General features: G+C 44.7%; 1 protein-coding gene across 3 annotated transcripts in view; it reads left to right on the forward strand.

The window, feature by feature from the left end:
• The window catches only part of TTLL9 (tubulin tyrosine ligase like 9), a 48,373-nt gene that overhangs the window by 2,387 nt on the left and 20,798 nt on the right, over positions 1 to 25,188 (forward strand). For 2 of the 3 annotated variants that reach the window (XM_073607330.1, XM_073607331.1), the window contains exons 2-9: positions 1,162 to 1,208; positions 1,290 to 1,382; positions 5,605 to 5,716; positions 13,815 to 14,000; positions 14,674 to 14,742; positions 14,842 to 14,932; positions 15,159 to 15,199; positions 18,767 to 18,854. In XM_073607330.1, the coding sequence (XP_073463431.1) occupies positions 1,162 to 1,208; positions 1,290 to 1,382; positions 5,605 to 5,716; positions 13,815 to 14,000; positions 14,674 to 14,742; positions 14,842 to 14,932; positions 15,159 to 15,199; positions 18,767 to 18,854 (727 nt within the window). Of the gene's footprint in view, positions 1 to 1,161; positions 1,209 to 1,289; positions 1,383 to 1,619; positions 1,796 to 5,604; positions 5,717 to 13,814; positions 14,001 to 14,673; positions 14,743 to 14,841; positions 14,933 to 15,158; positions 15,200 to 18,766; positions 18,855 to 25,188 lie in introns of those variants that run through there. The other variant, XM_073607332.1, reaches the window with a different exon arrangement.

Here is a 25,188-nt window from a genome sequence, read left to right on the forward strand (position 1 = left end):
TTTCCTCTCCCTCATCTTTCCTCTCCCTCATCCTTTCCTCTCCCTCATCCTTTCCTCTCCTCATCCTTTCCTCTCCCTCATCCTTTCCTCTCCCTCATCCTTTCCTCTTCCCTCTCCCTTATCCTTTCCTCTTCCCTTATCCTTTCCTCTTCCCTTATCCTTTCCCCTTTCCTCTTCCCTCTCCCTCATCCTTTCCTCTTCCCTCTCCCTCATCCTTTCCTCTTCCCTCTCCCTCATCCTTTCCTCTTCCCTCTCCCTCATCCTTTCCTCTTCCCTCTCCCCTCTCCCTCATCCTTTCCTCTTCCCTCTCCCTCATCCTTTCCTCTTCCCCCCTCCCTCATCCTTTCCTCTTCCCCCTCCCTCATCCTTTCCTCTTCCCTCTCCCCTCATCCTTTCCTCTTCCCTCTCCCTCATCCTTTCCTCTTCCCTCTCCCTCATCCTTTCCTCTTCCCTCTCCCTCATCCTTTCCTCTTTCCTCTCCCTCATCCTTTCCTCTTCCCTCTCCCTCATCCTTTCCTCTTCCCTCTCCCTCATCCTTTCCTCTTCCCTCTCCCTCATCCTTTCCTCTTCCCTCTCCCTCATCCTTTCCTCTTCCCTCTCCCTCATCCTTTCCTCTTCCCTCTCCCTCATCCTTTCCTCTTCCCTCTCCCTTATCCTTTCCTCTTCCCTCTCCCTATGATTTCCCTTTCCTCTTGCTTTCTTTTTTCCCCTTAACCTTTCTTTTTCCCCTCTTCTGTCTTTGTTTTATTTTCCCTCTTCGCACCTGTGTACCCTTTTCCATCTTTTTCTCTTCCCCCTTCCTATAATTTTCCTTTCCCCTTCCCTCTTCCGTTCCTTTCTACCTTCTTTTCATTTTTCCTCCTCTTTTTACTCCCTTTCTCTTTCCCTTTACTCCCTGCTTTCATTCACTTTCCTTCTTACATTTATTTTCCCACTTCCTTTCCCTTTCCCTCTTCTTTTTCTTTTCCCTTCCTTTCTGTTTCCATCTTCCTTTCCGTATCTTCTCTCCTTTTTATCCATCTTCTTTCTTTTTCCCCTCTCCCTTTTCCTTTTCTTTTACTTCCGTCTTTCTTCTCATCCTCTGTCTGTCTATCTACATTAGGAAGTTTTAAAACGAGGTGTTTTTATTGCCCCGTCACTAACTGCCATGTTATTCGTCAGGTTGTTGCAGCCAGAGCTCAGTATGGATACCAGCGCTCCAAGGATCGGTAAGGAGGAATCCATCATGTGATATTATTAGAGCTGGGTCTGGCAGGTCATTGACTTGATCTCATTGTGTTTTCTATCAGGGAGCCCCGATCCTGCATCCGATACAGGTGTGCACTCATTAACACCATCGCAGATGTGCTGAGGCAGCGGCCAGGCTGGACGGAAGTGAAGGAGTACGTTTTTTGCTACGATTGAAATTTTCTTTTACTAAAAACCAAGATTGCAACCAAAACTTTTTATTAAATTTTCAGAATAGACTGGAACAAATAGGACAGGGGTGCTCAACCCGTAGTGGCCCGTAGAGCCCTCTGATGTGGCCCGCGACCTCAAGCCAGGGAAGCCCATGCTCTTGGATGGCGTGTCAGCAAGCCCAGATCGCAATCAAATGGGTTGTCATTTCGCCATCCCGGAGCATCAGAATGCATGGAGCTGGCGCCAGCAGAGGAGGGAGCAGGAGCCGCATAAGCCGATTCTTCCTCTGTATCGCCGGCCCCTTCCCCAGACGGAGTGATACTAAGTGACCTTCACCTGGGACCCTTCTAGCAGCCTGGAGAGAGAGATGCCAGCAGAAGCTAGAAGAGGAAAGGTCAGTGTATTAACCACTTGGCCTCCATAAGATTTACCCCCTTCCTGACCAGGCCATTTTTTTTGCTAAACGGCACTGCGATATTTTAACTGACAATTGCGCGGTCGTCCAACGCTGTACCCCAATAAAATGTATGTCATTTCTTTTCCAAAAATAAAGATTTCTTTGGGTGGTATTTGATCACCTCTGCGGTTTTTATGTGAAAAAAAGGGGGAAAATACCGCGCTAAACCCAAATGAACTGTGAATGAAAAAGCTGCTAACACACAAACAAACCAAGTCTAATCAAAAGTGCAGACAATAAGTGTAGCGCTAGAAATTAATATATGAGTGAGAACATATAAATAAAATACAAAAACCTGTATGCATCCAGAACGCCTCAATCACGAGAGCGGGATGGGTGCAAAAAATAGGTGAACAATAAATGTAATATACAAATAAATATACTCCAAAAAGTTGTGGGGTAATTATTATGTTCTTTATCATTAACCCAAAACTTTTTGGAGTATATTTAGTTGTATATTACATTTATTGTTCACCTAATTTTTGCACCCATCCCGCTCTCGTGATTGAAGCGTTCTGGATGCTTACAGGTTTTTGTATTTTATTTATATGTTCTCACTCATATATTAATTTCTAGCGCTACACTTATTGTCTGCTCTACGGTTTTTATGTTTTGCGCTATAAACAAAAAAAAAAAAGACAGAAAATTTTGAAAAAGAAAAAAAAACCCCAATATTGTTTACTTTCTGCTATAAAATATGTCTAATAAAAAAAAAAATGTAAAAAAATCTAATTTCTTTATAAATTTAGGCCAATATGTATTCATACAGGCTGTCCCCGGGTTACAAACAAGATAGGGACTGTAGGTTTGTTCTTAAAGTGGAGGGCCACCCTAAAAAAAAAAATTGCACCAAAAATCTGCAAAAAAAATAAAAATAAATTACTCACCTGAAACCCTTGTTGCTAGGCAGTATTCCTAATCTGCCTGTTCCTATTCCGCGACGTGTCCTGCTCCTCAGTGAGCTGCCCCGTTGCCTTCGGGGAACTGTGTGTGTTCCCAGAAAACCACAGGGCCATTCACAGATCGCCGCGCCGCTCGCGCGTGCGCAGTAGGAAACTGGCAGTGAAGCCGCAAGCCGCAAGTTCCCTTAGTTAGGATGGTGGTGCGGGGAGCCGAGGGATGGGTCGGCCACGGGCGGCCGACATCGTGGGCACCCAGGACAGGTAAGTCTACTTATTTAAAGTCAGCCGCTACAGTGTTTGTAGCTGCTGACTTAACAATTTTTTTTTTCGCGGCCGGAACCCCACTTTAAGTCGAATTTGTTTGTAAGTCGGAACAGGTACATTTTTTTTTAAGTGAAACACCAGTCAAAAAAAACATTTTTAGGGAAGGGTTAACACCCCTGTAACATTTGTTTTGCTATCTGTGCCCCTGTTCAGAAGATTTCACCTCACTTTTTGTACCTGGATTTTGAAAAATTTGGGTTGCCGTGGAAACAAGGTTCGGTGATAAAGCTTCAGTGGAGACACCTTTTTCCCATGATAACTCTTACAGGAGTGAATTTCCCTTCCTAGGGGGTAGATTTCCTCTCGCTTCCTGTTGTCTCCCTCCGTCATTTGTAACCCGGAGACCGCCAGTATATTGAATGGTTTGCGCAAAAGTTATGGTGTGTATATATACTGGAAGCTTTTTTTTTTAGACTAGTAATGGCGGCGATTAGCAACTTATAGCGGGACTGCGATATTTCGGTGAACAATCAGACACTAACTGACACTTTGTGGGAACCAGTGACACTAATACAGTGATCACTGCTAATGTATTAATGACACTGGCTGGGAAGAGGTTAAACATCTAGGGCGATCAAAGGGTTAAATGTGTGCCTAGCCAGTGTTTTTGTGCACTATGTGTGGTGCTTTTACTAAGGAATGTGATAGATTCTTTCCCTTCTTTGTAGGGAAAGAAAATCCATCACTTTCCCCCTTTTAGGACAGAGCTCTTCTGCCTTGTTTACATAGGCAGAGCTCTGTCCTGTCTCTCTTCCTGATGATCGGCGGGTGCCGGTGGACATTTATTGGCCGGCACCCGCTGATGTTTTTCTGCTGTGACTAATCGCAGCAGAAGCGGCACGCTGGAGGCGCTTGTGCACGCCCCCTAGGGGGAAGTGCAGAGTCACGTCTATATACACGATTCTGCACAGAACAGCCACCCTGTAGCAGTAAATCTGCTATAGGGCGGTTGTTAAAGGGGTTGCAAACCTTATGCATTAAGGTGAAAAACCTCCTGTGATGCAGCTGCCCCCCCCTCAGAGACCCCCTTTTACTTACCTGAACCTGGTCTTTCCAGTGACGGGGACGAGCACACCAGTGTCTCTGGTCCTGATTGGATAGATTGATAGCAGCGCAGCCATTGGCTCCCGTTGCTGTCAATCAAATCCAATGACACGGGAGCGAACAAGTGCCCCCCAGGGAGAGCGGCTCTCTGTGTCAATGGACGCCGCAGCTGGACATGGCAGCGCTCCCGAACAAGTGCCCCCAGGGAGAGAGGCTCTTCGTGGGGGCACTTGAGAAGAGGAGGAGCCAGGAGCGTCACTGAGGGACCCCAGAAGAGGAGGAGCCACTCTGTGCAAAACCAACTGCACAGAGGAGGTAAGTATGACATGTTTGTTATTTAAAAAAAAAAAATAGCTTGCATGTTCTCCCCGTGCCTGTGTGGGTTTCCTCCGGGTACTCCGGTTCCTCCCACACTCCAAAGACATGCCGGTAGGTTAATTGGATCCTGTCTAAAATTGTCCCTAGTATGTATGAATGTGAGTTAGGGACCTTAGATTGTAAGCTCCTTGAGGGTAGGGACTGATGTGAATGTACAATGTATATGTAAAGCGCTGCGTAAATTGATGGCGCTATATAAGTACCTGAAATAAATAATAAAATAAATTAATTAATTAAAAAAAAAAAAAAAAGCTTTACATATCCTGTAAGTGGTTAATCAATAAATATGCTGCGTTTTGCCCCTGTGTGCACCTGCGGCTTTCCTGTGCGTTTGCTGCACTGAGCCATAGACTTCCATTATATCCTGCGTGTTTGGTGCGCTTTCAGAAAATGCACAACACCTACAAGATATAATGGAAGTCTATGGCTCAGTGCAGGAAAGCTGCAGATGTACTGCACTGGACCTGTGGTGCGGGTAAACCGCGGCGCATCGGTGTGAAAGCAGCCTTATAGGGAGCTAAGGACAGTAAGGGCTTTTTTGCATTTACGGTTTGGGGGGGTGGTAAAACCCCATAGTTCATTGTGGCCCCCGGCCAGTTACCAAATCACTTAAGTGGCTCTTTCAAAAGGTTGAGCACCCCTAAAATAGAACCTCCGTACCTTTTCAGGGAGATTTCCTTTTTTACTTCCCAGACAAGAACCCAGGCCGGCATCTCCCCTAAGGAGACACAAACTGTAAAAAAAAAAAAAAAAAAAAAAAAGTTTATTCAAAACTAGAAAAAGATTTTCTGGCTGCTGTTCCACTTTGAACTGTGAGTAGCAGAAGTGTCTGTGCTACAGGTTACAAATCAGTTCCCTGAAGTTTTGCTAGTTTTACATTAGCGCCTTTCAACAAATATGGGGGTTATCACTGCTGGTTAGAATTGCATTGTGTGTATTGGCTACTTTGCCTTTTTTTGCTATCACTTTGTATTGTCTTATTTTTTTTTCATTTTTTTTTCACTGAATTTTGTACTTTGCCTAGTTTGATGCAGATTGTCTAATGCACATTACATTATGTAATAAGTAATTATAATTTTCACTCCAATATTTCTCCAGTGATGGCGAATGGGACTTTTATTGGTGCGATGTCGGTTGGCTGCGGGAGAACTTTGACCATATTTACATGGAAGAACACGTACGCATCTGTCACTTCCGCAACCACTATGAGGTGACTGACCTTTTTCTACTTTTTAAAGGAAAGGGCGAATGTCAGTACTGAGCAAAATAACCATTCAGACTTTCCAGAGCAGGTTGGTCATCTCTGCCTTGTCATGTGATCTCCATCACGTTGCAGCCTGTCGTTTTCTGGTCTTAAGTAGGTAAAACAGTGTCCGGGTTTTCTTGCCTGCCCAGCTTTGTTTAGGCTGCTGTGAGCTGCACTGGTCACCATTAGCAGTTCTATTCAGCATACGTTGATTCAAGCAATCATTTTGTTCTGTACCCATAGGGGCTCTTTTTCTATACAGATTACCCATGGCAACCAATCAACTCTGGAAAAGAAAAAAAAAAAAATGAATCGTGAGAATTGGAGCATTGCAATGATATACTACAGTACCTGGAAAAAGTATTCATACCCCTTGACATTTTCCACATTTTGTCATGTTACAACCAAAAACGTAAATGTAATTTTATTGGGATTTTATGTGATAGACCAACACAAAGTGGCACATGAGTGGCACAGTGTGCTTCCATCCCTATTAAATTGAAAAAGAGGAAATGGGGTTGGGACTTTATTTGAGGCAATAGCTACGATTTACCTCCATCCCCAATACTTTGGAATAAGAAGAGAGATTTGGGACTTTATATGAGGCACACTGCTACATAACATAATATGAGCCAATCAATATAAACATTATTTAATTAATACAAAAGGCATACGTAACATAATATAAAAAATTACAATAGCATAATCAATAATAGGTCACATATAGAACTTATATGTAAAACCAGTAAATATTACATATTAAAATCACAACAATAAACCTGATAATGGACCTAGGGTATGTAAACCAAAATATGATGGTAAGATATGGATATATAAACAATGACGAATTGGTTCATAATGGTATTGTGATGGTAATCAGGTAGGATGGTAAAACATGGGAAACTGCAACGTTGCCTCATAGGAAAGCTCTACGCGTTTCGTGGTTAGTATACCACTCGTCAGGAGCAGATGCAGGCTTATGAGAATGTCTAGAATAAATTACCGAAAATGATATAGTAAGAAACAAAATATAAAACCAAAAAGGAGGGAGAGCAAACAAGGATCCCAGCCACTCTTACCTAGTTGTAGTATATGGGTATAATTGTAGATGGTGACCATAATGGAATATTGCTAGATATAACGTAAACCCCCGGGAACTGAGGCAGTATACCCCTGAGACACGCCGGCGGCACCTACAGCCAGAAGAAAAGCATGTAGATAGAGATCTCCAGTACTTCAGCTGTAATCTGTACAATTGGTAATGTATAATATTCATGATGCAGATAATTCCAAAGAATATCTGTAAGTAATTGGACGATAAGCTGATGGTAGAGCTGAATGCTGGAGAGAGAGAACCACAACCACGTAGGCATGAGAAAATAAGTGAGATAGAAAGGTAAGTGTAAAAGTAACATGTATCAGACCAAAAGGTGTGACCAAACATCCATATGTATTATGGTAACTGAGCATGATAGCCCCTAGGAGCTGCAGAGATCCACAGCTCAGGTGGGAGAATCTGTCCACAGGACAACTATTAGTCGTGCTCTCCACAAATCTGGCCACAAAGAGTGACAAGAAGAAAGACATTGTTGAAAGAAAGCCATAAGAAGTCCTGTTTGCAGTTTGCGAGAAACCATGTGGCCATGTGGAGGACACAGCAAACATGTGGAAGAAGGTGCTCTGGTCAGATGAGACCAAAATTGAACTTTTTGGCCTAAAAGCAAAACGCTACGTGTGGCGGAAAACTAACACTGCACATCACCCTGAACACTCCACCAAAACCACACAGTGAAACATGGTGGTGGCAGCATCATGTTGTGGGGATGCTTTTCTTCAGCAGGGACAGGGAAGCTGGTCAGAGTTGATGGGAAGATGGATAGAGCCAAATACAGGGCAGTCTTAGAGGAAAACCTGTTAGAGTCTGCAAAAGACTTGAGACTGGGATGGAGGTTCACCTTCCAGCAGGACAACAACCCTAAACATACAGCCAGAGCTACAATGGAATGGTTTAGATCAAAGCATATTCATGTATTAGAATGGCCCAGTCAAAGTCCAGACCTAAATCCGATTGAGAATCTGTGGCAAGACTTGAAAATTGCTGTTCACAGACGCTCTCCATCCAATCTGACAGAGCTTGAGCTATTTTGCAAAGAAGAATGGGCAAAAATGTCCCTCACTAGATGTACAAAGCTGGTAGAGACATCTCCAAAAAGACTTGCAGCTGTAATTGCAGTGAAAGGAGGTTCTACAAAGTATTGACTCAGGGGGGCTGAATACAAATGTACCCCACACTTTTCACATATTTATTTCTAAAAAAAATTTGGGAGCAATTTATCATTTTCTTTCCACTTTACAATTATGTGCCACTTTGTGTTGGTCTATCACATAAAATCCCAATAAAATACATTTACGTTTTTGGTTGTAACATGACAAAATGTGGAAAATTTCAAGGGGTATGAATACTTTCTCAAGGCACTGTATATCCTGTCCATTATTACTTTTTGTGTTGCTGAGTCTTCTTTATTTTAAAATTTTTGAAAATGAAAACGTATATCTTTTTTAAAAGTTTTTTTAAAGTTTTTTTATTATTTTTATAACAATACTCTACAAAACAGAGCCTTTGGGCATTCCCCGGCTCAAAAAACCACACAGCAAAAAAACCCCCAAAAAAACACAACAATCCCAAATGTAGTTGCAACTCCGGTACCCCTTGATTAACGAGGGTAACAGCATTTACATGACCAAGGTGCGTAACCAGGAGGTGGAAGTTAGACACTATACTGGTGACCCCACTAAAACTTTTTCGCGGAAGGGAGTTTAACAGGACACGTGGCCACTCATTAAAATTAGAAGAAAAGGGGTTTAACCTTAAACTACGTAGAGGGTTCTTTACTGTGGAATTCCCTTCCACAGGCGGTGGTCTCAGCGGGGGGGGGGGGGGGGGGGGCATCGATAGTTTCAAGAAACTATTAGATAAGCACCTGAACGACCGCAACGTACAGGGATATACAATGTAATACTGACATATAATCACACACATAGGTTGGACTTGATGGACTTGTGTCTTTTTTTCAACCTCACCTGTAACTATCATAGTTATTAGGCACATATCAAATTTCTAAAATGGGAGCAAGAAAATTAGGAGTGTAACAATAAATAATAAAGTGCAGTATGAGCAATATATATTTCCAGAGAGATAGTAAAAAGTAAAGAGGGGGTACACAGGGGGACTATATCAGGTCAACCCCGCATAGCACCTCCCCTTCAGAGGAACATGGAATTCACACACTATCCATTTTAGTCACAGTATTGTCTCTAGCATTAGTAGTGGAGGAAGATTCAATCCAAATGTCCTAGACCTTTTTTTGGGTCAACCTCTGGAAAGATATGTCCTTTTTTTACAATGGGACCACCAAATTAACCAAATTCTTCCGCCTCTCCAAAGTAGGGAATCTATCTGATTTGCACGCCAAAACAATACCTTTTCTAGCAAAGACCCAAAAGTGTTATGGAGACCCTGGGAAAGCCTAGATGGTTGACCAAACCCAATAGACAAACAGCCCCCTATTTGAGGAACAGTAAATGTGGTCACTGAGCAAATAAACTGAAGGCTCAAAATGTTTGCATGTGGGAACAGGACCAAAAAAACATGAAAAAAATCCACGTGTCTCCGCATCGCCAACAATTAGGTTCTACTGTGGGGGAAATTCGGTGTAATCTCTGCGGTGTAAGGTAGGACATGTGGAGAATTTTGTTTACAAACGTTTTATTGAAGTATAGCAGGTAAATACAAGTCATACAGGCACAGAGAGGTAATCATTGCTACCAAGGAATAAGATGTCGCTGTTGACCTGTGTTTCCTTTGTGATCATTTCCCTTTTACCATAGAGTTTATGAATGAGGTTGTTCCTCAACCTTTCGCTGGTACGTCTGCAGAGCCCTTCTGCATAAGGAGAGTTCAGTGTATTTGCACAAGGAATTTTAATCCGGAGACCCTGTGGTATGAGATTCCTCTTTTTTTGCATCTTGAGAGAACATCTTCTTTCTCTCAAGATGCAAAAAGAGGAATCTCATACCACAGGGTCTCCGGATTAAAATTCCTTGTGCAAATACACTGAACTCTCTTTATGCAGAAGGACTCTGCAGACGTACCAGCGAAAGGTTGAGGAACAACCTCATTCATAAACTCTATGGTAAAAGGGAAATGATAACGAAGGAATAAGATAAAATGGTGCACACATGGATCTCTCACGTTGCCTATTAACAGATTAAACTGCGAACAGTGTAAAATTAAATTAAAAAAAATAAATAAAGGACACAAAGGAAACCAGAAAAGAAAATAAATGTAAAAAGAAATGTAAGGGCAGTAATTCACGTAGACCAGACTGTATCTACTGGGTGTGACAAGTAAATAGAAGCTGACTATGTATACACCAAAACGTTAACAAATAAAATCCTCATCAGTATTGGGCATATTGACATGGGAGGCCTCACCCCATCTGGTCATTGGGATTAGGGACTAAGAGGTCTCCAAGCTCGGTACATATTTGGTTAGTCGACCAACTCCCCCATTTACGGTCGAAGATGTGCATAGTGTCTAGGAGAGCGTGATGCACTCTCTCCATCAATCTGATGGATTCCATACGTAGGAGCACCTGTGACCATGTTACAGAGGGGCGTCTCCAGTTGAGGGCGATGGCCCATTGGATAGCGCTGAAGAGCGTATGCACTAGCTTCTGTTGAGAGGGGGGGAGACCCCTGGGAGCTCAGCAAAAAGAGTGCACATTTGAAACGTCAAGGTCACAGGTACTCCAGTTAACTGGATGATCAGTGAGGAGGTTTTTTTCCATATGGGTTTCAACACAGTGCAGCTCCAGAATATGTGCAGGAGAGTACCCCTTGTCCTGACATACTCTGAAGAATGTGGCAGGGACCAGTGGGTAAATTCTATGCAACATGTCGGGTATAGTACCAGCGGCTGTGTAATTTAACAACCGTCTCTTTGATGGAGACTGAGCGTGTACATTTATGCATGTTATACACCAGGGATATGCAATTAGCGGACCTCCAGCTGTTGCAAAACTACAAGTCCCATCTGCCTCTGGGTGGTATGCTTGTGGCTGTCAGAGTCTTGCTATGCCTCATGGGACTTGTAGTTCTGCAACAGCTGGAGGTCCGCTAATTGCATATCCCTGTTATACACCATATCCTACAGAAGCAAATACTCTTGCGCACAGGTGTGTAAGCTTGATGATCCCAAGGGTTCTGAAAGGACAGTGAATTTCGGCCTTGCTGCTCTCCAGGATGGGATTATGCTAGTAGTAGACAATAAGAAAAAATAGCGCACCGGCCTAGTGCATTATCCTAAGGATGAATTTATTAAAAACAAGATTAAAATTTACTCACAAAGGTTGGAAGAAAAAATCACACTGTATACAGTCGCAAAGCGATTGATCCACTGATAGCAGTTTCCAGGTCCTAGGAAGAGGACATACGAACCGCTGCTGGCTAACGCGTTTTGAAGGTGCCAAAGGCTCTGATGAAGGAGGGACACCTTCGAAACGCGTTAGCCAGCAGCGGTTCGTATGTCCTCTTCCTAGGACCTGGAAACTGCTATCAGTAGATCAATCGCTTTGCGACTGTATACAGTGCGATTTTTTTTTTTTTTTTCTTCCAACCTTTGTGAGTAAATTTTAATCATGTATTTAATAAATTCATCCTAAGGATAATGCACTAGGCGAATACACCATATACTGCGAGTCCTCTGCTGAAAACTCCTGGGCTGTCTCTGTCTCCCAGCCTAACATAGCTGTTGATTTGGTTGTGGTGTCGTGGTCATTAAGGTACTGGTATAAAGTTGAGATAGTCCCCCCGTCTCTGGATGCCTCGCCACAAAGGTTCTCAAATGGTGACTTGGCCAGTTCCACGCCTTGCTTTAGGGAGTTAAAAAAAAAAATGACGTAATTGCAAATATTTAAAAAAATTCAGATCTATGGAGGGCAAAGTTCTGCTGTAGGTGTTCGAATGAGCAGAAGGATGTGTCCTGTCTAAGGTTACAAGCCCCTGTGCAATCCAGCTGTGGAATAACAGGCCCGTGTTGAAGGCAGGAGGGAACTGGGGTTCTCCTAGGAAAGAGGTCAGTCTTGGTGGATTGGAGAGCAATTTAAACTTCTTTTGTAGAGAAACCAGAGACAAAAGGGACTGACCCACAACACCATTAAGCGGAGCAACATCCCTTGAGGGAAACCGAGCGAGACCAGAGGAGACCTGGGAGGTAGTAAGGGGTAACCGAAATCTGCTCGAATCGTAGCCATGGTATTGATGCAGAGGAGGTGTGCCATTGTGCCATTTGGATGAGGCGAGATGCATGTGGAGAATTTTGAATTGGATTAGCCTATCCCGTGTGGCCACCAATTACGTAAAGGGGTAACCCCCAAATATCCTCCCAATCCTCCTTCATCCAGATCTGGCACTTCCAGCCGCCACTTGGATTGCAGAAGTTCAAGACCAACATGGACCGATGGCTGTGAAGCCTTGTAAATTGTGGATAAATGCTTTGGCAGAACACGCAGTAAAGATTCTAGATTGTTTTGGAGTAGGTGGGAAAACTCATATCTTAACAAGAGGTTGATTTTCAATCGTTAAAGCAGACCTTGTCTAAAAAAGTCTGCTTACCTTGCAGTAATCCCCCCATCTTTCAATTAAAACAAAAACAGTAACTGAAAGCTTTACAAAAATTAAAACATTGGAAGAAGAATGTAAAAATACTCCAACTTCCTATAGGTCCCAGTTATGTCACTAGGCCTCACCGCAGGATTCTGGAAAAGCGAAGGATCTTAAAGTGGTTCTAAAGACAGAAGGGTTTTTACCTTAATGTATTCTCTGCCTTAAGGTAAAAAACCTTCTAAAAGCACAGCCCCCCTAAATACTCACCTGAGCCTGATCTCGATCCAGTGATGTACACAAGAGCAGAGGCCTTTTCGGCTCTCTCGTACCTCATTGGCTCAAACACAGCAGCGGGAGACGCTGCTGTCAATCAAAGCCAGTGAGGAGGGAGCGGAGGGGAAGGGCCAAGCTGCGCTCTGCGTGTCTATAAGAAAGCTCGGGATCGTACCCGCATGAGTTCCCCCATGTGTCTTGCTATGGGGTCACTCGGCAGGGGGGAGGAGCCAGGAGTGCCAGCGTGGGACCCAAGAAGAGGAGGATCAGAGCTGCTCTATGCAAAACCATTACACAGAGCAGGGAAGTCTAACATGTTTGTTATTTAAAAAATAAAAAGTTTGCTTTTAAAATCACTTTAAGGCTTTATTCAGATGTGTGGCGGGGGGGGGGGGGGGGGGGCAATCGAACCAGGTTGTTGAGCTGTGGTTTTACCATCCCTAGCTGCCCACTTGAACACTAACATACAGCCTGCTCATGGCTTTACACATGGTGCGGCAAAACAACATGACCCTTTCAGAGGGCAGTGCTGCCGTTGAACATAACTAATGCAACCGTTTGCAATGCATGCTATTGTGGAGCGAAGTACGGCAATTATAGGGTGAAATTAGGTGGCAAGGAGGCGACTTCACTTCCTCACCGCCTGTCAAATGCCTCTGAAAAGTGATCCGTGCTCGAGCGGCAGTCCCTGCATCACATGTGAACAAGTGTTTTTGTCAAGGTCATTTAAATCCTTATCTTTGGGCCTTGGGATCTTGGAAAAGCTATCACCAGGCCTAGGTGAGTGTGTCGGGTATGTCATTTTTACTTTTTTTTTTTCTTATGTTCTATTTTTTTATAACAGGGATAATGAATAAGCAGACCTCAAGCTGTTGCAAAACTACAAGTCCCATCATGCCTCTGCCTCTGGGTGTCATGCTTGTGGCTGTCAGAGTCTTGCAATGCCTCATGGGACTTGTAGTTCTGCAACAGCTGGAGGTCCGCTAATTGCATATCCATGGTTTATAACATTCATTTCAATTTCTTCTTTAAGGTTGTATGCGGACCTTGAGTTTTCATTTACCGTTTGCTATAAAGTGGTAAAAATCCATCCAGCCAAAGTTCCTGTTGCTTTTTTCTCCAGCTGACCCGCAAAAACTTCATGGTAAAAAATCTGAAGCGTTTCCGGAAGCTTCTCGAGCGGGAGTCGGGGAGGCTGGAAGCTGCAAAATGTGACTTCTTTCCGAAGACCTTCGAACTGCCCTCCGAATATCATCTGTTTGTTGAGGAATTTCGCAAAAATCCTGGAATCACCTGGATCATGAAGCCTGTAAGTTTTGGTAGGTGGGTTTAACCACTTGGCGGCCACATTGCCGCGGTTATATGGCAGTAATGTAGCTCACCTGTGCCAGATCACATGGGTCACACGGGTCTAGAGCTTCAGGAAGAAGCTCAAGACCCATCTCTTCTGAAGACCCAGATGGACACTGGCGGCAAAAGAGTCTTGAGGCGATTTAGTTCGCATATGTAGTGCTATACAAGTTATTCATTCTTTCATTCATTTCCAGGTCTGGGGCGCACCGCTTCTGCCTTGATTAGTCACAGCAGAAGCTGGCCAATCGATGTTCACCTGCTGATCGGCGAGGAGACGACAGAACAGAGCTTTGTAAACAAGGCAGAGCTCTGTCCTGTCAGCGGGGATGTGCTGAATTTTGTTTCCCTGGAAAGCATTGCACCCGTAATCAACAGAGCGTGGGTGCAATGCAGGGCTCCTGCAAGACTGTCAGTGTAAGCTGTCTGTTTGTACCTTGGATTGGGGAGCAGCTGCATGAGCGCTAACATGTTACATGTTCCAACCTAAGAAACGGATGGAACATGGAACATGTATTCAAAGGTGAACTTACTGTATCCTTTAATTTGTTGCCTGAAATTGCTCTGAGATTTCAGTATTTTTTTATTTATTTTTTATTCAGTTGCTCTTTTTTTAATACTTCTTTCTGCAGGTGGCGAGGTCACAAGGGAAGGGGATTTTCCTGTTCCGGAAGTTGAAGGACATTATGGACTGGAGGAAGGTAACTGTTGGGGGACCTGGTCTATTTCCTGGCAAGGGTGAAATGACTTCTCAGTTTGGATAGTGACAAATTTGCATAAACTTTGTTCCCTTTTCTCAGGACGGGAGTCGCGCTGATGACCAGAGAGATGAAATCCCGGTGGAAAATTATGTGGCTCAACGTTATATAGAGAACCCATATTTAATCGGAGGTGTGAAAAGCCGAAGCTTTTGTCTTTTGTTTGGTATTGCCGTATTTGCTTGTGGTCACAATGGAACAATACAATAAGATACTAGTTATTAAAGGGGCTTTAGCTTAAAAAAAAATGTAGAGGGGCAGAGATATCTGAAAGGGGCAGTACTCGGGCTCATTGTGGGTGTATACATACCGTATGTCTTCTAAGCATAAATTATTATATACAATGTTTTCATTCACAGGAAGAAAATTTGATCTTCGTGTTTATGTTCTTGTTACTTCGGTGAGATACATTTGATGTTGGATCTTCATTATTTGTCACAAGTCTGATTTGATCTTTAGTCATGCACTGCCCATACTGTATGTCATGTGAATGTGTCATTCCTTTCTATCATCCTCCGCTCATGTCTGCTCTAATCTCATATGGCCTCTCTGCAGAGGGTTTCAGGCAGAGCTTTGGCAAGCCCCTCCAATAAAGAAGAGATAAAGATCGGAAGCCTTTTGCTCACTTTTAGGGCTCATTTACACTTGTTTCGACTTCCACACACATTAAAGCGCCTACTGCTTCAATATGCTTTTCTGATGTATTTTTGATGCTTCGATGATGCTTCGGTGATGTTTTGATGCTTCAGTGGTCCTTTGATGGTGCTTTGATGATGCTTTGGTGATACTTCAATGATGCTTCGGGGGTGCTTTGGTAATGCTTTGATGATGCTTTGGTGATGCTTTTCTGATGTATTTTGGATGCTTCAATTATGCTCCGGTGATGCTTTGATGCTCCGGTGATGCTTTGATGCTCCGGTGATGCTTCTGTGGTGCTTCAGTGGTGCTTTGGTGGGGCTTTGATGATGCTTTGATGGTGCTTCAATGATGCTTTGGTGATACTTCAATGAAGCTTCGGGGGTGCTTTGGTGATGCTTTGATGATGCTTTGATGGTGCTTTGATGATGCTTTGGTGATACTTGAATGATGCTTTGGTGATACTTCAAAGATGCTTAGGGGGTGCTTTGGTAATGCTTTGATGATGCTTTGATGATGCTTTGGTGATGCTTTGATGGTGCTTTGGTGATGCTTTGATGGTGCTTTGGTGATGCTTCAATGGTGCTTTGGTGATGCTTCGGTGATGCCTTGATGGTGCTTCGGTGGTGCTTCTATGATGCTTCGGTGGTGCTTCTATGATGCTTCGGTGGTGCTTCTATGATGCTTTGGTGGTACCTCGATGATGCTTCGGTGGTACTTTTTTGAAACTTTGAGGGCTCATTTGCACTTGCTTCGGCTTCAACACATGGCTTTGGACAGGCTTTGTTAAAGCTCTCTGAACGCCAGTCAAAGCTCCTGTCACTAAATAAAATGGTTAGCTTACAGTCCTGTTTACACCTTGCTTTTTGCTTTGCTTTGGCTTTGCTTCAAAGATAATACCCCATGTAGCTCCCACGAAGTTCCACCGAAGCCCCAGTGAAGCCTCATCGAAGCACCAAGCAAAAGCAAGGTGCAAACAGGACTGTAAGCTAACCATTTTTATTTAGTGTCAGGAACTTTGACTGGCGTTCAGAGAGCTTTAACAAAGTGTGTCCAAAGCCTTGTTTTGAAGCAAGTGTAAACTACCCCTAATGAAGGTTGGTAGATGCCCTGTGTGTGTATATCTCATACCTGCAGTTTCTCCAAAACAAAGTGAAGCTAAAGCTGAATTAAAGCCTCTCAAAAGCTGCAGGTGCTTCAAGCAAGCGTTGTCATTGACTTCTATGGAGGCTTTGAAGACATTTTGAAGCACCACAAAAAAAAAGCAACGTGGGGTATAATTTTTGAAGCCAAAGCAAAGCAAACACAAGGTGTAAACAGGACTGTAAGCTAACCATTTTATTTAGTGACCGGGGATTTGACTGGCGTTCAGAGAGCTTTAACAAAGCCTGTCCGAAGCCTTGATTTGAAGCAAGTGTAAAGGAGCCCTTCTAGATATTCACTTGTCCTGTTTGTTAGACTATGGCCACCAATAAAGTGTGCTGCCATGTACGCTTCAGAAAAGCGACTTTATCCATTGGTTATTCCTTCACTATAAATGTATGATCAGTTCTTGGTCATTCCTTGGCCAAACCTGATGTGACCTCTGTCACCTTGTCCTCAGTTTGCTATATGTGCACATTTCAGAGCCTTTAGTTTTTTTCTTTCTTTCTTACCACAAAGCACCGTATACTACAGGCAGGGTTGTCGTTTCTAGCTGTTTGTTTGAAATGCACTTGCCATATATACTCGAGTATAAGCCGAGGCACCTAATTTTACAACAAAAAACTGGGAAAACTTATTGACTTGAGTATAAGCCTAGGGTGGGAAATGCAGCAGCTACTGGTAAACAATGCCCATCTGCAGCCTCACTGTGCCCATCTGCAGCCTCACTGTGCCCATCTGTATCATCAGTGCCCATCTGCAGCCTCACTGTGCCCATCTGCAGCCTCACTGTGCCCACCTGTATCATCAGTGCCCATCTGCAGCCTCACTGTGTCCATCTGCACCCTTACTGTGCCCACCTGTATCATTATTGCCCATCTGCAGCCTCACTGTGCCCATTTGCAGCCTCACTGTCCCCACCTCTATCATAAGTACCCATCTGCAGCCTCACTGTACCCATCTTCAGCCTCACTGTGCCCATCTGCAGCCACACTGTGCCCACCTGTATCATCCGTGCCCATCTGCAGCCTCACTGTGCCCATCTGCAGCCTCACTGTCCCCACCTGTATCATAAGTACCCATCTGCAGCCTCACTGTACCCATCTTCAGCCTCACTGTGCCCATCTGCAGCCACACTGTGCCCACCTGTATCATCCGTGCCCATCTGCAGCCTCACTGTGCCCATCTGCACCCTTACTGTGCCCACCTGTATCATTATTGCCCATCTGCAGCCTCACTGTGCCCATCTGCAGCCTCACTGTCCCCACCTGTATCATAAGTACCCATCTGCAGCCTCACTGTGCCCATCTGCAACCTCACTGTGCCCACCTGTATCATCAGTGCCCATCTACAACCTCACTGTGCCCATCTGCAGCCTCACTGTGCCCATCTGCAGCCTCACTGTGCCCATCTGCAGCCTCACTGTGCCCATCTGCAGCCTCATTGTGCCCATCTGCACCCTTACTGTGCCCACCTGTATCATTATTGCCCATCTGCAGCCTCACTGTGCCCATCTGCAGCCTCACTGTCCCCACCTGTATCATCAGTACCCATTTGCAGCCTCACTGTGCCCATCTGCAACCACACTGTGCCCACCTGTATCATCAGTGCCCTTTTGCAGCCTCACTGTGCCCATCTGCAACCTCACTGTACCCACCTGTATCATCAGTACCTATCTGCAGCCTCACTGTGCCCACCTGTATCATCGGTGCCCATCTGCAGCCTCACTGTGCCCACCTGTATCATCAGTGCCCATCTGCAGCCTCACTGTGCCCACCTGTTTCATCGGTGCCCATCTGCAGCCTCACTATTGATTACACACAGCGGGTGTCTCCTGCTGTGTCATGCAACTGCAGTCTGTTCGGCGTCCGTCTACTGTAACAAAGCCCCGCCTCCTCCTCGTCCATGATAGACGGAACACTGATTCGGTTTCCCAGCATTGTATCCGTGTTCAGTGTTCCGTCTATCACGGACGAGGAGGAGGCGGGGCTTTGTTACAGTGTACGGCCGCCGGACAGTTAAGACTGCATGACCCAGCGGGAGACCCTCCACTCGAGTATAAGCCAAGGGGGGGCTTTTACAGCATTAAAAATGTGCTGAACAAGTCGGCTTATACTTGAGTATATACTGTATATTATATTGTATTCATATTACTGTTTCACTTTTTAATCTGCTTGTGTCATTGCAGTACATTCCTCTGAGAGCTTGGCTGTACCGGGATGGCTTTGCGCGATTCTCCAACACCCGCTTCACTCTAAGCAGCATCGATGACCAGTGTATCCTTTCTAGAAGTGTAAACTGTCCTTCCACCAAATGACATTTTTATAACCCCCTGTCTGATTTTTTGTTTTCACCATCTGTGTCCCATTGCAGAGATTTCCCTTCACTTCCTGTCTCATAGCCAAACAGGAAGTGAGTGGAAATCCTTGCAAGTTAAGGGAATTCCTTGGGGACCCCCCAGATCACCAGAACTAGTGTCTCCATTGGAAGATTTCCCCACTATTACTTTTCTGGGGACAACCCAAAATTTGGGATTTTCTTTTACTTTCAATAATAATGGTAAACGGGACACATAGAGAGGGGGAATCCCCCTAATGGGGACACAGACAGCAAAATAAATCTGACAGGGGTTCTAATCCCTCTCCTCTCTATCCAAAACTGAAAGAAAAGCTTTGCCTTTAGTAATACTTTAGCACTAAATACAATAGTGATCACTACCTTGTAGATGCATTGAGGAAAACCAAAATGATCTCAGACACATACACTCACCGGACACTTTATTAGGTCCCCCTTGCTAGTACCGGGTTGGACCCCCTTTTGCCTTCATTCTTGGTGGCATAGATTCCACAAGGTGTTGGAAACATTCCTCAGAGATTTTGCTCCATAGTGACATGATATCATCACACAGTTACTGCAGATTTGTCGGTTCCCATTCCACCACATCCCAATGGTGCTCTATTGGATGAGATGTGGTGAGTGTGGAGGACATTGGAGTACAGGGACCTCATTGTCCGGTGGTGAGATGATTGGAGCTTTGTGACATGGTGCATTATCCTGCTGGAAGGAGCCATCAGAAGATGGGGACACTGTAGTCATAAAGGGATGGACATGGTCAGCAACAATACTCAGGTAGGTCGTGGTGTTTAAACTCAATTGGTGCTAAGGGGCCCAAAGTGTGCCAAGAAAATATCCCTCCCAGCATTACATCATCACCACCAGCCTGAACCGGTGATACAAGGCAGGATGGATCCATGCTTTCATGTTGTTTACACCAAATTCTGACCATCTGAATGTTGCAGCTGAAATGGAGACTCATCAGACCAGGCAACGTTTTTCCAATCTTCTATTGTCCAATGTTAGTGATCTGTGCAAATTGTAGCCTCAGTTTCCTGTTCTTATCTGACAGGAGTGGCACCCGGTGTGGTCCTCTGCTGCTGTAGCCCATCTGCTTCAAGGTTCGATGTGTTGTGCATTCAGAGATGGTATTCTGCATACCTTGGATGTAACGACTGGTTATTTGAGTTACTTTTTATCATCTGGAACCAGTTTGCCCATTCTCCTCTGACCTCAACAAGGCATTTTCCTCCACACAACTGCCGCTCACTGGATATTTTCTCTTTTTCCCACCATTCTCTGTAAACCCGAGAGATGGTTGTGTGTGACAATCCCAGTAGATCAGCAGTTTTTGAAATACTCAGACCGGCCTGTCTAGCACCAACAACCATGCTACATTCAAAGTCTCTTAAATCCCCCTTCTTCCACATTCTGATGCTCAGTTTGAGCTTCAGCAAGTCGTCTTCACCACCTCTAGATGCCTCAAGGCATTGAGTTGTTGCCATGTGATTGGCTGATTAGCAATTTGTGTTACCAAGCACTTGACCAGGTGTACCTAATAAAGTGGCCGGTGAGTGTATAACGAGAGAGAACTACAAGTAAAGATCAAATGAATTAACTTGCATCGCTTCTAATTTGAATGCGTTTGCTGGAACAGTAATGGCTGTTTTACCATGATATAGCCGATAATCCTAAAAGCACATCAATGCAGTCAGTGCAGTCATATTTGCTCATTACCTACTCTGCTTCCTGCTTTACAGTGCTTAACAACAACTTTACTTTACTGCTCTTCTTCACAATGCAAGTCTATGACATGGCCAATTCATGTGACCAGCAGAGGACTAGAAGCTCCTCCTGCTTATCCACTTCAGCCCTGGAAGATTTTACCCCCTTCCTGACCAGAGCACTTTTTGAGATTCGGCACTGCGTCGCTTTAACTGACAATTGCGCGGTCGTGCGACGTGGCTCCCAAACAAAATTGACGTCCTTTTTTTCCCACAAATAGAGCTTTCTTTTGGTGGTATTTGATCACCTCTGCGGTTTTTTATTTTGCGCTACAAACAAAAAACGAGCCACAATTTTGAAAAAAAAGCAATATTTTTTACATTTTGCTATAATAAATATCCCCCAAAAAATATAAAAAAAACAATTTTTTTCCTCAGTTTAGGCCGATACGTATTCTTCTACATATTTTTGGTAAAAAAAATCGCAATAAGCGATTATTGATCGGTTTGCGCAAAAGTTATAGCGTTTACAAAATAGGGGATAGTTTTATGGGATTTTTATTAATAATTTTTTTTTTTTTTTTAAATGGCGGCTATCAGCGATTTTTATTGTTACTGCGACATTATGGCGGACACATCGGACATTTTTGACACATTTTTGGGACCATTGTCATTTATACAGCAATCAGTGCTATAAAAATGCACTAATTACTGTGTAAATGACACTGGCAGGGAAGGGGTTAGCCACTAGGTGGCGGTGTAGGGGTTAAGTGTGTCCTAGGGGCGTGTTTCTAACTGTAGGGGGGATGGGTTGTGTGTGTGTGACGTCACTGATTTCTGCTCCGATTACAGGGAGCAGAGATCAGTGACACTGTCACTAGGCAGATTGGGGAGATGCTTGTTTACATTAGCATCTCCCCGTTCTTCCTCCCTGTGAGGCGATCGCGGGTATCCCAGGACCCATGACCCAACTCGCGGAGCTTGCCGCGGGCGCCCGCTGGCCGCCTTTTAAAGGGGAACGTACAGGTACGTGATTCTGCCTGTACATGCCCTTCTGCCGCAGTATATCTGCGTGAGGCAGTCGGCAAGCGGTTATGTTTCCCTGCAGACAGGCTGGGAGAGATCTGGGTCATGTGACAGCTGGATATCGATTAGGAAAAAAAGGTACTTTTGTTTTTTGTTTTTTTATTAAAATAATTACAGTGCTACACTCTGTGACTGGTCCTGAAGTCTTCTGGGACCTGTCATGTGTGAAGGGGAACTTCCGCTTTCCAAATGCCTAAAGAGAGCGGAAGTGGGAGCGGCTGCCTGTCAAAATCGGGTACCCCCCCCCCCCCCCCTCCTCTCCAAAAGCTCAGTTTCATTAACAGGAGCGGGGGAGGGGGCCTTAAAGTGGAAGTTCCCCTTTTGGGTGGAGCTCCACTTTAATGTCACTGAGGACATCATCATCTGCCCCCTTGCTTTACCTTCCTATATATATGTAGCTTCTGGGGGAGGGGCAGAGGGGAAAAACTACAGAGTGACAGCTCTGAGCCTGCTGACATCACATCCAAGATGGATGGTTTGACCAGGAATGAACGAATGAATGAATGAATAACTTGTATAGCGCTACATATGCAAACTAAATCGCCTCAAGGCGCTTTGCCGCCAGTGTCCATCTGGGTCTTCAGAAGAGATGGGTCTTGAGCTTCTTCCTGAAGGCCAGATGGTTTTCTTCCGAGCGGATGTCCGCGGGTAGAGCGTTCCATAGTCCTTGGACTGCGAAACTTCGTTTGCCTTTTAATTTATAACGGGTCTTGGGGATGTGGAGGAGGTTCTGGTTAGTTGACCGGAGGGGGCGACCTGGGGTGTAGTGCTTTATTTTGTCACAGAGGTATTGCGGGGCTTTTCCTTGTGTACATTTGTGAGTGAGGCAGAGGGTCTTAAATGTAACCTGGTCCTTCACGGCTAGCCAATGGAGGGTCCTCGGGGACGGGGTGATTTATTCCCAGGGTTTTTTTCTAGTTACCAGTCTGGCTGCTGTGTTCTGGATGATTTGTAGACGTGAACTTGGTGACACTTCAATGATGCTTCGATGGTGCTTCGATGGTGCTTCGATGGTGCTTCGATGATGCTTCGATGGTGCTTCGATGATGCTTCGATGATGCTTCGATGGTGCTTCGATGGTGCTTCGATGATGCTTCGATGGTGCTTCGATGGTGCTTCGATGATGCTTTGATGATATTTCAATGATGCTTCGGGGGTGCTTCGATGGTGCTTTGATGGTCCTTCGATGGTGCTTTGATGGTCCTTCGATGGTGCTTTGATGGTCCTTCGATGGTGCTTCGATGGTGCTTCGATGATGCTTTGATGATATTTCAATGATGCTTCGGGGGTCCTTCGATGGTCCTTCGATGGTCCTTCGATGGTGCTTCGATGGTGCTTTGATGATATTTCAATGATGCTTCGGGGGTGCTTCGGTGGTGCTTTGGTGATGCTTCTATGATGCTTCAGTGGTACTCTTTTGAAGCTTTAAGGGCTCATTTTACACTTGCTTCGGTTTCAACACACATTTTTGTTTAACAGTAAATAGATTTTTTATTTAAAAGTATAAAAGTTGAGAATGACACAGTATATGGACATTACATTATACATAAGGTCACAAAAGGTCAATTAGCTGTTCAGTTACAGCTGATAATTCTTTTCCTGAGTGGGTAACAGTCTCTATCAGTATTAAACAGTAAAGCAATCTGATTCCTAGTAACAATACAGGGTTTGGAAGAGAAAGGAGAATAGGGAGAGGGTGAGGGAGGGGGGAGAGAAAGAGGAGGGGGGGGGATAATAGACACTTATTAAGACAGCATATCCAGAAATATTCGAGAGGCACTTTAGGAGCCAGTAGTATTACTCAGGGTTTCCATGAGCCCTAGGGGGCCTGACCATGTGCGTCGATCCATTGGGACCAGACCTTATCAAATTTTTTGGGACAGTTTCTACTCTCGTATGTTAGCTTGTATAATGGTAGGACAGAGTTGATCGTGGCAATCCACATGTGATATGTGGGAGGGGTGGGTAGCTTCCACTTGAGGAGAATCTCTCATCTGGCGTAGTATAGCAAAAAGAGAAGAGCAAAAAAAAAAAAAAATTTTTCATGTCTTGAGGCTTCCACATTTTCCATACTACCAAGCAATGCCATGGCCGGGTCTAATCTGAGAGACCAATCCCTAAAGGATCCCCGGATCCCCAGTACTTTTTCCCAATAGGGGCGCAGTATAGGACATGACCATACCATGTGGAGGAATGACCCAGGGGATGAGTCACACCTGGAACAGAGGGCACTCTTCCCGGGGTATATATTGGCTAGTCTAACAGGGGTTTAATATGCTCTGTGCAAAAACTTAAGTTGAATGAAACGATCCCTTGCTGAACTCCTCTTAGTAGTATAATCAGATACCATACCCTCCCAGCTCTCGTCCAACAATTCCGGGATGTCAGTCTTCCACTTATTATACACTTTAGTCAGGGATGTCATATACGTGACCGACAGATAAAAGTAGAGGGAAGACATGGGTTTGTCCAAGAGTTTAGCAATGAGCAGTCGTTCCACACAGTCAGTCTGTAGAGTCAGGAAACTGGGCCTGAGTCGCATGTCTGAGTTGGTAGTATCTGAACGTCATGGAGGCTTGAACGGCATATTTGACTTTTAGCATCTCAAAGGAGGAAAAGGACCCATCAGTGTAGATGTGTTTAATTGTGATTATCCCTTTAGCAGCCCATATCTGGGGGTCTGGAAGCTTGTAAAGATGAGGTAGCATGGGGTTGCCCCATAAGGGTGTATGGGGTGAGATGACAGAGTCTGCTTTGTAAATAGCCCTAGCCCTTTGCTACACCCGTATGGTTGTACGCATCAGAGTCGTTATTTGGGGATGGGCTCTGGGCCCTCTGTAGGGTAAATTACTCAACGCCGCATAGGATCCTAGAATGACCGCCTCGAGGGTCACCGCCGGGTTCTGTCTGGACTGGGCAAACCACCACCGGACCGTCACCAGGACTGCTGCCCAGTAGTAGAGCTGGAAGTGAGGCATTGCCAAGCCACCCTGAGATAGGGGAAGTTGGAGCGTCCGCTTCGCCAGTCTTGGGATCTTCCCAGCCCAGACAAAGGTAGAATTAATGGAGTCTAATTTTTGAAAAAAGGATTTAGGGATAGGGTAGGGGGGCGTCCTAAAAAAAATACAATTTTTAGCAGGTTTACCCTCCCCACCGGGGACAGGGGAAGTGTTTTCCAGAGATGGCATTTCCTGCCAAACTGGGTCAGTAGGGGAGAGAGATTGTCCTCCATGTATGCCTGAGGGGAACCTCCGACAATCACACCTAGATACCTAAATTCATCCACCCATTGGAGTGGTGTGTCAGTAACCGCCCTGCGACCCGACTGGTGGAGACAGAACAGGACCGATTTGTCCCAGTTAGCGCGAACCCTGGAGTATTTCCCAAATTGGTCTACTATCCCAAGGGCAGAGCTTAGGAAGGCTCCCACGTCAGCCAGATACAACAGGGTATCGTCAGCATAAAG

This window comes from Aquarana catesbeiana, linkage group LG12, assembly GCF_042186555.1.
Source record: "Aquarana catesbeiana isolate 2022-GZ linkage group LG12, ASM4218655v1, whole genome shotgun sequence".
NCBI classification, from domain to species: domain Eukaryota; kingdom Metazoa; phylum Chordata; class Amphibia; order Anura; family Ranidae; genus Aquarana; species Aquarana catesbeiana.